Consider the following 14,031-nt stretch of genomic DNA (forward strand, 5'->3'; position numbering starts at 1 on the left):
TTGTTTTTATTCTCATCTGCAGTGTGTGAGGGTTCCGATTGTCCACATCCTCATCAACACCTTGTTGTATTCCATTTGTTTTCTTTTTTAAAGATTTTGGTTGAGAGGTAGAGTTGCAGACAGTGAGGGGGGAGACTGAGAGAAGGATCTTCCACCAGGCCTGCTCCCAAGCTGTTACTTCTCGAGGCAGTTCTCAGCTCCGCCTAAGGTTGTTTCCACCTCTCACAGAAAACGTGTTTTCCTTAAACCTGACCTGTCACAATGTGTGTGATCCAGATGAACTGGAAATGTACGCCTGGGTAAAGACTGGCTTGTGTTTGCAAGGACTGAAATACTAAGAAATTTAATTCCCATGACCGTTAGATAATGGAGCCCTCTGGAATACCCACTCTGTATGCGCCAGAGCGTCCCGTGCTGCTTTGCGGGCACACGTGCAGACATGCAGGGAAGGGCCTGGGTCTCAGGGTCAGGTGCCGTATGTGCTTTGGAAACCTTCAGAGCAAGGGGCTCTGCCCCGTCTCCAGGTTAGGGTTCCGTTTAGAGTTATTTGGTGTGGAGACCACAGGTCTCACTGTGAATGGCTCAAAATGGAAATATGAGAGCAGAAAGCTCCTTTTAAAGGGAGCTCAGGGGCCGGCAGTGTAGTCCAGTGGGTTAAAGCCCCAGCCCGCTGCACTGGCATCCCATGTGGGTGCTGGTTCAAGTCCCGGCTGCTCCACTTCTGATCCAGCTCTCTGCTATGGCCTGGGAAGGCAGTAGAAGGTGGCCCAAGTCTTTGGGTCCTGCACCCATGAGGGAGACCTGGAGGAAGCTCCTGGCTCCTGGCTTTGTATCAGCTCAGCTCTGGCCATTGTGGTCATTTGGGGAATGGATCAGTGGAATGGAAGACTTTCTCTCTCTCTCTCTCTCTTTCTCTCTCTCTCTCTGTGTAACTCTTTCAAATAAATAAAATAAATCTTTAAAAAAAAAATAAAGGGAGCTCAATTTTAAACTTCCCACCTTGTTATTAGATAGTGATGGTGAGACCGTCCCTGTGGCCTGAGGCCCTGGGAGGAGAGCGTCACTCTGTGCTTGATACACTTCACTGTTTTCACATATCCTGTGTTTTTTACGTAATTACATAATGAAAATAAGAATAAATGAATAAGCAAGCCATGATGAATGCTGTCCACCTGTCAGCCCTGATACCCCCCGGGGGATGATGCTGAAGCAGCCACAGCCTCACCCAGGCAGGCTCTTGGCTCTGAGGAGCAGTGCTGGCAGCACAGTGTGCGCTGCCCTCAGCAGCCACAGTCCTGCTGGCAAGGAGACAGCGGCTTTTTTTTTTTTTTTTTTTTTGACTGGCAGAGTGGACAGTGAGAGAGAGAGAGAGAGAGAGAAAGGTCTTCCTTTTGCCGTTGGTTCACTCTCTAATGGCCGCTGCAGCTGGCGTGCTGCGGCCAGTGCACCACGCTGATCTGATGGCAGGAGCCAGGTGCTTCTCCTGGTCTCCCATGGGATGCAGGGCCCAAGCACTTGGGCCATCTTCCACTGCACTCCCGGGCCACAGCAGAGAGCTGGCCTGGAAGAGGGGCAACCGGGACAGAATCTGGCACCCCGACCGGGACTAGAACCTGGTGTGCCGGCGCCGCAAGGCGGAGGATTAGCCTAGTGAGCCACGGCGCCGGGCTTTTTTTTTTTTTTTTTAATTTGAGAAGAGAGAGAGGGAGAGTGCTCTAGTCAGTTGTTCACTTCCCACAGGTCTGTAATGGCCAAGGCTGGGTGAGGGCTGAAGCTTGGAGCCAGGAACTCAGTCCAAGTCTCCCACATGGGTGGCAGGAATCCAGTGATTTGAGTCAGCACTGCTTCCCAGGGTCTGTGTTAGCAGAAGCTGGAGGCAGGAGCCAGAGCTGGGAGCTGAGCCCAGGCAGTCTGGTGTGGGATGTGGGTGTCCTCGCTACCACACAGAACCCCTGACCCACACAGAGACCTCTGTGATGACGGCTGAGCTGGAGATGTGTCTGCTCTGGAAAGTGACTACCGAACATGCGAATTGTCAGCTCGCCCATTCTGCGGCCATCGCAGCTGAGAGGCGGCAAGGCCGCCCAGGGACGAGTTCCGGCACCCCTTGTGACTCACCGTAGCTCTGTTGGGAGAGTAGAAAATCTCTCCAGTTCCAGGCGAAGAAAGTGTTCACGTGCCCGGGTGAGCCTTTGGCCCCAGAGTCTGCTGTGCCCACTTCTCAGATAAGCAGGAGGGAGGCAGCACCAGAGGCTGCAATCGTCCGGACCATCTGCCCCTCTCCCCTCTCCCCTCCACCCCATGGGGTGACTCAGCACCCTCTGGGCCTCCAAAGCACTGAGTCATGCTTGGCCTGGTTATCTGCTCCCCTGAACGTCTTCACAGACCCTGTGGCTGCATGTTCCACCCTTGGCCTGGGCGATGCACTTACCTGGCCACCTGTGGCTCCTGATAGCTCCAGAGGAGCGAGGGCCTTCTCACTCCCGAGAGCCTCTGCGCCCTTCCTTGGTCTGGGCAAGATGGACGCGAAGGGAGCTGTGAGACATGGGCCTGGAGCCTGCTGGTTCTCTGGGTAGTAGGGGTCCTTTTTGCCCACAAGAGCTTCTCAGCCTTGATGGAAAGTGCTCAGTGGACAGCTGGTGCAGTGCTTCTGGGCCGTCCTGGGCTCCCTGTCCCCTTGCTCCTGTTGTCACTGGTTCTCGTGTGGCAGGCTGTGATGACCACAGACACTCGCAGGGTCTTTGCCTGGGCACTTTGAGCACTTACGTGTCTGACGTACTTCTCTGCTCAGCTGTCTCAGATGAAGACCTGTGACCTGGTTCCCGCAGCTCTGCCCTCAGCTGCGCCCTGCCTGTCTGCATGGTCCCGTGTGGTGGAAGTGCCCGTGCTCCCCTTGGGGCCCCATGGAGCCGTCTCTGGATGTGGCCCCGGTGACCATTCCCAGGAACAGTGGCACCTGGCATTCCTGCTGCTGCACTGTGAGGAGCTGGGAGCCCGGGCAGCACTGGAGAGGACTTGGCAGACGGAGTGGAGAGGTTTCCTCAGAGCTGCAGTCTTGCTCCTTTTAGCTTGTGTGTGCAGCTCTGTCCTGTGTGCATGTGTAAGTCCGTGTGCGGCCTCTCTGCTGCAGGCCAACGCTGACCCTTCGGTGATAAACTGTCTGCACAACCTGTCTCGGCGCATTGCCACGGTGCTGCAGCACGAGGAGCGCCGCTGCCAGTACCTCACTAGAGAGGCCAAGTTGATCCTGGCACTCCAGGACGAGGTGTCCGCGGTGGCCGATGGTGAGTGTTGCAGGGCATGGTGGGCGTGGGTCTGGGCTAGCTCAGGGCCTGTCTGTCCTTCCATATTGCTGGTGCAGACGTTAGTGAGGCCTCTCCACCCCAGCACAGCACAGCAGCCAGGAGCTGGCGATAGCATTAGCCTCTGGTGCCCTGGGCCCTGGAGACAGCCTCACAGCAGCTCACGGGGCAGGGGCTGCTCCCGTCCCTCTTCTGACACTGTGGAGTGAGGCTGGGAGAAGCTGATGCATCTGTGAGTTGAACTGCTGGGGTCCAGGGAGCACCCCTGTAGCACCACTATTTTTTTTTTTTTTTTTGATTGGTTGGTTGATTCCAAAGGCAGAGTTGGGGAAGGAGAGACAGAGCTCTTCCATCTGCTGTTCACTCCCCAAATGGCTGCAACGCCCTGGATTGGGCCAGGCTGAAGCCAGGAGCCAGGAGCCAGGAGCTTCTTCTGGGTCTCCCATGTAGGTGGTAGGGCCCAAGGGCTAGGGCCATCTTCCATTGCCCTCCCAGGTGCATTAGCAGGGAGCTGGATGAGAAGTAGAGCAGCCAGGACTGACCTGGCACCCCTCTGGGATGCTGGCACTGCAGGCTGAGGCTTAGCCTGATGCAGCACAGCTCTGACCAGGCTCTGCTTCATCGGGTAGAGTCGCCAAGGTTGTTTCCTAGCTGGAACATTCTCTCTCCCCATGTGCTGCTGTGGGGGCCCCTTCCCCTAGGCCAGGCCCTGGTCCTGCTGGTGAGTTTCCCTGGGGTAAGTGGACCTGGGTGGACCCAGCTGGAGGTGAGAAGCCTTGATTCTTATCATTCAGCTAAGCCCTAACAGAGTTACCAACTAACCAGTTACTAAAATTAACCTTCGCATGTAGATGGCTGTGATGTTTGTCCTGAGTAAACATTTTAAAACGTGGAGGGATACCTGTAAGAAGCTCTGTACCTCGTTTTCCCAGTTAGCACCTCTATCCCAGATGAGAGAACTGGGAACAGCCTGAAAGTCTGGCCTGCCCCTTATAGCCGCACACCAAGCAGCAGTTGTCACGCACGAGTTAATAACACGGAAACTCCTCTGCTTGACGCAGATGTATTATCAGTGAAGTCTTTATATTTGACAGTTACCTATCAAAATTTACAATATATTTCTGTTTTGACCAAGTATGTGCTAATATGACTACAATCCAGAAGTTTATTTTTATTTATTTATTTGAAAAGTAGAGAGAGATTTCCCTTCCTCTTGTTTGCTCCCCAAATGCCCACAACAGGCACAGTCAGGTCAGGCCAAAGCCAGGAGCCAGACCCCGACCTGGGTCTCCTGTGTGAGTAGCAGGGAGCCCTGATATTTGAGCTGCCATCTGCTCCCTCCAGGGTGTACGTTAACAGGAAGCTGGACCCAATGTGACTTCAGGCACTCTGGTATGGAGTACAGTGTCTTAACCACTGTGCCAAATGCCTGTCTCCTAAGTCTCATTTTTTTTTTTAAGATCTATTTATTTATTTGAAAGAGTTACAGAGAGGGAGGGAGGAAAGATGGGGAGGGAGGGAGGAAAGGTGGGGGAGGAGGGAGGGAGGGAGCGTGCGAGGGAGGGAAGAGAGAGAATCCATGTGCTGGTTCACTCCCCAGATGACCACAATGGCCAGGGCTGGGCCAAGCAGGAGCCAGGAGTTTCTTCCAGGTCGGGAACAGGGGCCCAAGTACCTGGGCCAGTCTCTGCGTCTTTCCCAGGCCATTAATAGCGAGTTGGATGGGAAATGGAGCAGCTGGGATGTGAGCCAGCACCCATATGCGATTCCAGCATCACAGGTGGTGGCTCTGTCTACTACACCACAATGCCAGCTCCCTGTGTCTATTTTTTTTTTTTTTTTTTTTTGACAGGCAGAGTGGACAGTGAGAGAGAGAGACAGAGAGAAAGGTCTTCCTTTTGCCGTTGGTTCACCCTCCAATGGCCGCCATGGCCGGAGCACTGCGGCCAGCGCACTGCACTGATCCGAAGGCAGGAGCCAGATGCTTCTCCTGGTCTCCCATGGGGTGCAGGGCCCAAGAACTTGGGCCATCCTCCACTGCACTCCCTGGCCATAGCAGAGAGCTGGCCTGGAAGAGGAGCAACCGGGACAGAATCCGGCGCCCCAACTGGGACTAGAACCCGGTGTGCTGGTGCTGCAAGGCGGAGGATTAGCCTAGTGAGCCGCAGCATCGGCCCCTGTGTCATTTTTAAAAGTTTGTTTCCATCTACTTGAAAGCCAGAGTGACATAAAGAGAGAGAAATCTTCATCCACTGATTTCACTCCTTAAATGGCCACAACAGCCAGGTCTGGGACAAGCCGAAGCCAGGACAGAATTCCATCTAGGTCTTCTGTGAGTGGCAGAGGCCCTAACACTGGAGCCGTTATCTGCCGCCCCCAGGAGGGACTAGCTCGAAGCAGAATGAGAAGCACAGGGCAGCCAGGATTCACACCAGCCCTCTGGTAATGTGACATGGACGTCCCAAGCTGCCGCTTAGCCCGCTGGCCGCAGCACCCACCAGTCAGAACAGCTGTTATTTAGGTGGAGACGGGGAGTTGGCTGATGTTCCTCCGAAGGCCGACTTGCTGTGACGATGCCCCCATGCCAGCCTGTCTGAGAGCCCTGAGTCCTGTGTTGTGGTTCTTGCAGCCAGTGAAGGGCCCCAGTCCCCGTTCCATCACATCCTGCCCAAGTGCAAGCTGGCCCGGGACCTCAAGGAGGCTTACGACAGGTAGGTCGGGGCATGGGCAGCCTTTCTGGGCCTCACAGATGGGGCGCTCTGTCTCCTGCTGCCGGTGCTGGCGCTCTGCTGGTACTGGGGAGAGGGAGGGTGCATAGGGGCAGCTCTGTGGCCACTCTTGACAGGAGTGACCTTGATGGCTGCTTTTACAATGCCAGCTCCTTAGCCGGTGACGTGCGCTCAGCTAGGACAGTCCCCTCCATGGTCTTCTGAGAACAGAAAGCGCCTGAAGTCAGGTATGGCGTCTGGAGGAGTCAGTTGTCAACTGGGGAGGGACGTTTTATCGAGTGTGACGCAGTGCCAGGTTGTGGGCCCACCTTCCTCAGGGGAGTGCCCTCCTCCTCACGTCACCACTGAGGGAACTGCGACCGGCTGCGACCGGCTGCGACTGGCTGCGGCCGGCTGTTCCTCGTGCTTGGGGAGCTGAGGTCCCAGACACCGTGTGTGAGGGCAGGCAGCAGGCGCTGGGATGCTACGGAAAGCACCCAGTTGATGGGTTGTGTTGGTGGCTCTGGTAAGTGTGGGCAAGCAAGGAGGTCTGTTGCTTCTTAAAGGAGTCCTGGTGCCCAGTGCCAGCTGTGGATCTTCCCTGGCCGTGAAGCTGCAGCCGGGATGCACTCAGCTGACTGCACCCCTCCCTGGCAGCTTTGCCTGCCCGTCACTTACCTCTGAGAATGGGCACATTGCTGGCAGCTGCACATCTGGGGCAGGCCTTTAACTTGGCACAGGTGTGCCACGATGCCGCGCCCCTGTGACCTGGGGCCTCCGTCTTCTGCCCTCTCTGCTTCCTGCACGGTCCTGCCTTCCCTGTGCCATGCATTCAGCTCAGTGCCTCTTCCCAGGCCTTCCTGGGGGCTTCACTCCTAAACCTGGGGGCTCTCCACTCCCCGCTCGAGGTGGGTCTGAGCCGAGAGCTGAGGCTGGGGAGCTCCAGGGTCCACGTACGCAGGGAGTGAGCAGTGACCATTTTGAGTGATTTCACCACCGGTGCTTGTTGGTTAGGGACGTGAGAGACTTGGGAGAGTGTGAAGAACAGAAGCGTCTGCAGCGAGAATCACGGTTAGCGTTTGGTGACTCTTCCATTCTTCTGACTTTCCCTTGGAAAGGTCACATGTTTGAAAATCACGTCCACTGTCCTTGGTGCAGCCCGTGCAGGTTCCACCAAGGCAGCCCTGTGCCAGCTGTCCCCCTTTACGGTGGGCACTCACTGCCTGTGCCAGGTTGCACCTGGTCGGTGAGGACTTCACCTTTCTCCTCCTGGCTGCGTCACTATCCCATCCCCGAGGCACTTAGCTGATGGCGGTGTGCTTTGTCCTGTGGTCTTGTATGTGCCTGTGTCTCTGTTGGGGCACTGGCAGAGCTCCCTCTCAGGGCTGTGTCTGGCTGTGCTCCCACCGGCAGCTTGTGGTGCCCGTCCCCCTGCTCTGCCCACACAGAGTCTTAGGGAACAAGGGCTATGCCGCCCATATTTTGTCTTCTGGGTGCTGTCTGCTCAGATCCTTGTTTGATTTTTCTGTCGGGAAGTTCAGGATGGAGCTTCGTCGTGATGCAGTGGCCAGTGTTGCGTCTGCCTTGCTGCCTGCAGGTGTCTCCCCTGGTAGAGCGGTGCTCTGGTTTCTCACACCACCTGCTCTAGAGAACTCCGTCCGGGCCCAGACGGGACCTTTGTGGTTTTGCCACTCACGTCATCACCGTGGTGTTTTCTGTGGGAGGAGAATGACGGCACTCTGCTGTCAGAAATCTGTCCCTTGGAAATTGTTGTCTTGTTCTCAGTGGGAACCTGCAGGCCTCCACTAACTGGGATTAAAGGCAAAATAGTGACTCATATCTCTCAATCAAAATGGCCTGTGATTTCTTAGGTTTGAGTTGTTTAAAAAGTTGGGAGCGAGTAAGACCTTGGACAGCTCAGAACTTGAGGCGGCCCAGAGCCACCTAGTGGACGTTAGTTTCCAGGAGACCTGGAATCCAGTTTGTGTTGAATAAGGTAGGTTCCCAGGCTTTGGGCACTTTGCATTCTTCCCAGAGCCCAGGACCGCGACCAGTCCTGGGGCTGGGGGCCTGTCTAAGGGATGCTGGGAGCTGTGCTTCTCTGGCAGGAAGCCTGGGCAGGCCTCCTCCCTTGCCTCTCACCGCTGCCTGGCGCCTGCTTGCAGCTGCCCACGAACCTCTGGTGGTGGCCCCCTCTCCATCCTTTTCCCAGCAGGTCCACGGTTGGCCCTGAAGGCTGCCTGCCTATGCCGCTGAGTGACAGACCACAGCTGGTGCAGGGGAAGGGAGACAGCTTACATGGCAGTCAGGGGGCACAGAGCACAAGCCCCTTGAGACTGCGGCTCTGCCGGTCCCTGGGAAAGCTGTTCTCAGAACTGGAAGACCAGAGTGTGAGGCTTAATGAGCCTGAACAGAGGATTCTGTTCTGGATTTGCTATTTTATTTATTTTTAGAATTTTAAAAAATGTATTTATTTGAAAGGCAGAGAGAAAGATCTTTCATCTGCTGGTTTACCCCACCTCCCACCCCCTTGCCTGCGACAGCCAGGCCTGGGCCAGGCCAAAGCCAGGAGGAGCCCAGAACACAACCTTGAGCTCTCACCTGCTGCCTCCCAGGGTGTGCGTTTGCCAGAAGCTGGAACTGGAAGCAGGACTGGGACTTCAGGCACTCCGATTTGGGATACAGGTGTCCCAAGCGGCGTCTTAACTGTTGCACCAAATGCCTGTGCCACGGATTTGCTGTTTTAACGAGAAGCCCAGGTTACAGTGTGGCTGAGCAGCCTGGCGGCCCTGTGTCCTGTGGCCTACGTGTCCTTGAATATAGACTGGAAAGGTGTATCCCTCAGGGAGCCACCTCCACTGTCCTAGCACTTAAGTCTCCCTGTGGAGCTCACAGCCACGGTGAGAGCCACCCACTTACGAGTGTGACCTCAGCGTGTGCGGGACACAGTGTGTCCACTAGTGGCTGAAGGAGTGTGTAGGGCGGGGTGACTGCATCGCAGATCCCTTGAGGGTAGAACGTTTGTTGAGTGGCTCTCAGAGTTTAACAGGACTCGCAAGGCTCAGAGCTTGGCGCCTTGGAGTGTCCTGAGCGTCACAGACCTGCTTCTGTAAGAGGAACTCGTGTGTGGAATGCTCAGGAGGCCCTTTGGAGTCCAGCGGGTGTCCTGGTTCACGCAGATCTCACCACGTGTGATGGGGAGCAGGCCCTGTGCGGGAGCTGAGGGCGCAGCGTGCAGGACGGTTTCACGAGGGTCTGTCCCGGCGGGAGGAGGGTGGGTCAAGGGCACAGAAAGGACTCAGCGAAGCAGACTCGGTTCCCCTCATGGGTGTGAGAGATAAGAGTGTGTCTGGAAGGCACTCCTGGGAGTGCCTATCTCCTGTTGCAGGGCAGGCCAGAGCACGTGGGGCTGGATAAGCCTCAGGGAGCGACGGTGTTTTCCTGCAATAGTTTTTAGAGTAAATTTTTTTTTTTTTTTTAATTTGGGGGGTGATGGAAATGTTGACTTAGAAATTATTTTATTTTATTTCAGAGACAGATCTCCCATCCTCTGGTTCATTCCCCAAATGCCCACAACAGATGGAAGGGGGCTGAGCCAAAGCCAGGAGCTGGGAACTTCATCTGGGTCCCCTCCTCGGTGTCAGGGACCCAAGTACTTGAGCCGTCGTCTTCTGGCTCCCATGGTGTGCATCAGCAGGGGGTGGAAGCCCAGAGCAGAGCTGGGACTGCAGCCCAGGCTCTCTGACCTTGGCATGCAAGCAGCCCCATCAGTGTCTCGTCTTGTCTCCCTCCCTCCCTCCCTCCCTCCCTTCCTTCCTTCCTTTTTTAAAATTTCTGAAACTTAATTTTATTGATTTGAAAGGCAGAGAAGGGCTGGCATTGTGGTGTAGTAGGTTAAGCCACTACCTGCCGCACCAGCATCCCCTGGGCGCTTGTGTGTGTTCCGGCTGCTCCTCTTCCATTCCAGCTCCCTGCTGATGTGCCAGAGGCGGCTGTGGAAGATGGTCCAAGGACTTGGGCCTCTGCCACCCATGTGGGAGACCCCAGAAGAGGCTGGCTCCCGGCTCCTAGCTTTAGCCTGGTCCAGCCCTGGCTCTTGTGGGTATCTGGGGAGAGAGCCAGCAGGTGGAAGATCTCTGTCTCTCCTTCTCTTTCTGTAACCCTGCCATTCAAATAAATCTTTTTATTTTCTTGTACTGCTTGGCTGCCCTCCTGGGTGGGGGTAGCAGACGTAATGGAGGACAGCATAAAACTTGGAGGAGTTTGGTGTGTGCCATGCCTGCTTTGGGAGCTGGTGCTACCACGAGGCTTTTGTTGTGCGTCTGCCAGGCAGATCGCAAGGAGGGTGCCTGCCCTCTTGGCTCTTCCCCGCCTGCTGGTCACTGGAAGTGTCTTCACACAGGCCAGGCCTCGGCAGACAGGCACAGGTGCCACCACCTGGAGCCTGGGACTGTGAGAAGCATCCTTGCTTCTCTGGGTCACACACCCTGTGCCACTGCCACTTAGCACAGGGACTGTGTCACTGAGCTGTTGGGGGCTTCTCATCACAGAATTTCAGGAGCTCCTATTGAAACAGCCCTGTCCCTTCTCTGTGTGTGGTGTCCCCAGGGAACTCCCTTCAGGTCTGATCTTGGGCCATGGGCTCCCTGGACAGGCTGGACACCTGGAGAGGGCAGTGTGTCCCCGGGGCCCCTTCCCTCTCCCTGTTCATGACAGGGTTCTCTGTGCCCACCATGTGCCTGACGCTGGGCCGTGTGTGCCATGGCAGGGGGCCATACCTTGTCCTTGGAATCATGTTCTGGCTGGGACAAGGCATCAGTCAGCAGACAGGGAGCATCGCGTGGTCCAAGGGCTCAGAGTGCCCTCGGGACCCGGGTCAGGGGTGCCTCACCTGGAATGTGATGTGTGCTTGAGCTGACTGAGGAGGTGGAGGAGGCCCAGGGTGTCTGGGGAGAGAGCTGTGGTGAGGGCGGGTGCCTGCACCGAGAATGCTGGGCCTGAGTGGCGTGGAAACGAGGGGCCTCTGTGTTGCTGGCCTTAGCCTGGATTGCCCAGGGGTGAGACTTGGGACTGTGGGGAGGGTGGACAGAAGTGTGTTGACCAGGCTGGTGCTCTGGACATCGCCGCGGGTGGAGCAGACGCATTTACTGACAGCTTCAGGTATAGTGTGAGAAAAACAAGGAGTTAGGGCCCCGTTATCTGCCTAAGCAGAGTCGGCCTGGATCACCCAGAGACTCTGGTCGGGGCTGGGACTGATGGCTGCCTGGGGTGACTCCCACATGTTGCCTTTGAGGCGCAGGGAGCGGCTCACCCCTGAAGTGTTCTGGGAGATGTGGCACCCCCTCTCGTCTCCTTCCCGCCTCTCCAGCCTAGGCTCCTGCCTGTGACTGGGCCTCCATCAGGTGTGCAGGGCTGGACAGTGGAGGCTTACCTCGAGCCTTGGCCGTCTGGCTAGACTACAGACTGCAGGCGTGGCCAGGAACGCTGTGTGTGTGGGTGAGCCCCCTGAACACTCTGAGATCCGAAACAGCCCTCTTGCCCGTGAGGTCTCCTCCTCTAACCGGGAGGGCCTTTTGCGGGGGAAGCAGCCGGTGAGCAGGTGCCGGCTGACCTGGCTGATGTGGCTGGGTGAGTGGCTCCTGCGGTGACGGCGCCCGCTCTCTGCAGCCTGTGCACCTCTGGCGTGGTGCGGCTCCACATCAACAGCTGGCTGGAGGTGAGCTTCTGCCTGCCCCACAAGATCCACTACGCTGCTTCCAGCCTGATCCCCCCCGAGGCCATTGAGCGCAGCCTGAAAGCCATCCGGTGAGTGCCCTGCCCTCTGGCGGCTGCCCGCTACGTTCCCGAAGTTCCTGTTCCTGCGGCAGAGGTTGCGGGAAGGCCCTGCTGCCTAGTGAAAGCACCTGCTGTTGTGTCCAGTTCTGTCCAGAAGTGACCAGTCCCAGGTACCCCCCGGCCCTCCAGCATGTTCAGCGCAGCCTGGGCAGGGAGTGGGGCTGAGGGTGCTGCTCCTCTGGTCCTCTGCCTATGAGTGAGAACTGGTCTCAGGGAGTTTGTCCAGCCATCAGTCCCTGCAAGGGAAGACCTGAATCCGGTCCGTGGCACCGGCCCCGCTGCCAGTAGACCCTCATTTCCTCGAATACTCTTAAAAAAAAAAAAAAGGAATCTGGAAGGGTGGGCATTTGGCAGAGCGGTTAACATTAACCTGGAGGTTAACCAGGTTAACCTGGAGGCCGCTTGGGATGCCTGCACGCCATATTGGAGCACCTGGGTTTGAGTCCCTGCTCGACTCCGAGTTCCAACCTCCCGGGAGGCAGCAGGTTGTCGCTCCCCCTCTTCGCGGAGGAGCGACACAGGACCCTGCCTAGGCTTCCTATCCGAGTCACGGCACCATTATGTCGCTCCCCCTCTTCGTGGAGGAACGACACAGGACCCTGCGCTGTTCTTTTGTCTGCTTGGCCCTCCCCGGGTTTGCTGCTGGTTCTTCCCGGGTTGGCTACCGACCCTTCCACCTCCGTGGAAGGGCGGTTCCCCCTGCCACTTTCCCCACTTCCGCGGGGGAGCGGCACACCGCCGGCCGGCTCTCTCGGGGGCTGCACAGGTGTTCCTTTAGATAGATGTTCCTGGTGCATGTTGTCTCTCTCCTCCTTTATAGTCCTCTTCCGCCAATCCCAACTCTGCTACCCACATGCCGAGTACGCTGCTCTCCTCCAATCAGGAGCAGGTCCTGCTGTTTATTGGTTGAACTGGAGGCAGCTGCGTAGAAGTTGTTACTCCCTTCTCAGCGCCATATTGTGGGAGAGCAGATGCATAGAATAAGTCTTAATTCCAGTAACTTAGTCTAGTCCGGGTTGCTCCCCACAGCAGGCGATGGCTGAAGGTTTTGGTCCCTTCACCCATGTGGGAGGTACAGACTGATTCCTGCTCCCAGCCTCAGCCCCGTCCAGCTCTGGCTCTTGGGAGCATTTGGGGAATGAACTAATGGAAGAAGATCTCTCTCTGTCCATCTCTCTCTGCCTTTCAAATACATTTTTTTACAATTTATTTATTTATATATTTGAAAGTTTTAGAGACAGAATTCCCATCCACTGATTCACTCCCCAAAATGAGGAATTGAGTTATTAAGAAAGAAAAAGGGGGTGAGAGGCAATGCTGTGGCATAGCAGGTAAAGCCGCGGCCTGCAGTGCTGACATCCCATATGGGCGCCAGTTCAGGTCCCAGCTGCTCCACTTCCAGTCCAGCTCTCTGCTGTGGCCTGGGAAAGCAGTAGAGGCTGGCCCAAGTCCTTGGGCCCCTGCACCCATGTGGGAGACCCAGAAGAAGCTCCGGGCTTCTGACTTCAGATTGACTCAGCTCTGGCCATTGCAGCCTCCCCCATCTGCTTTTCTCTCTACCTCTTGCTCTTTGTAACTGTGCCTTTCAAATAAATAAATCTTTAAAAAATAATGGAAAGAAATTTGGGTACATTCTAGAAAATTTGGAAATGACAGCACAGTGCCGCAGAGTTCTCCCCCTTCCCCTGCCACGCCTCCTGTCAGAGATCTGCCCTTTCAGCTTCGTTAAGCACGTTTTAATGTAGTTCTGTTCACAGTTGGGGGGGTACTTTGTTTTACCATACACGGGGCCGTTCCCTTAAGAAAGGTTCATTTCTTCAATCAACAGATGTTTCGCTGGGCAGCCTTAGGACCTTCTCCAGATTTTTCCTATTTTTGTTTTTTACCCCCACAGTGACAGTAATCCATGCTTATTTTATTTATTTATTTAAGATGTATTTATTTGAAATAGTTACAGGGGCAGAGGGAGAGAGAGAGATCTTTCATCTTTTGGTCCACTCCTCAGATGGCCCCAATGGCCAGGGCTGGGCCAGGCCAAGGCCAGGAGCCAGGAGCTCCATCCAGCTCTCCCACATGGTGCAGGGGCCCAGGCACTCGGGCTGTTTGCTGCTGCTTTCCCCAGCCATTGCCAGGGAGCTGGGTGAGAAGTCGGACAACCGGGACTTGAACCGGCACCCGTATGGCTT

The 14,031-nt window shown here is 56.0% G+C and overlaps 1 protein-coding gene across 13 annotated transcripts in view; it reads left to right on the plus strand.

Moving 5' to 3' along the window:
- NPRL3 (NPR3 like, GATOR1 complex subunit) overlaps positions 1-14,031 on the plus strand; it is a 38,230-nt gene that overhangs the window by 16,295 nt on the left and 7,904 nt on the right. For 8 of the 13 annotated variants that reach the window (XM_070063753.2, XM_070063758.2, NM_001171413.2 and 5 more), the window contains 3 exons: positions 3,131-3,284; positions 5,932-6,013; positions 11,678-11,815. In XM_070063753.2, the coding sequence (XP_069919854.1) occupies positions 3,131-3,284; positions 5,932-6,013; positions 11,678-11,815 (374 nt within the window). Of the gene's footprint in view, positions 1-1,965; positions 2,185-3,130; positions 3,285-5,931; positions 6,014-11,677; positions 11,816-14,031 lie in introns of all 13 variants that reach the window. The other 5 variants (XM_089320631.1, XM_070063755.2, XM_070063756.2 and 2 more) reach the window with 2 other exon arrangements.

This window comes from Oryctolagus cuniculus, chromosome 19, assembly GCF_051225735.1.
Source record: "Oryctolagus cuniculus isolate XC-2025 breed Fujian yellow rabbit chromosome 19, ASM5122573v1, whole genome shotgun sequence".
NCBI lineage: Eukaryota > Metazoa > Chordata > Mammalia > Lagomorpha > Leporidae > Oryctolagus > Oryctolagus cuniculus.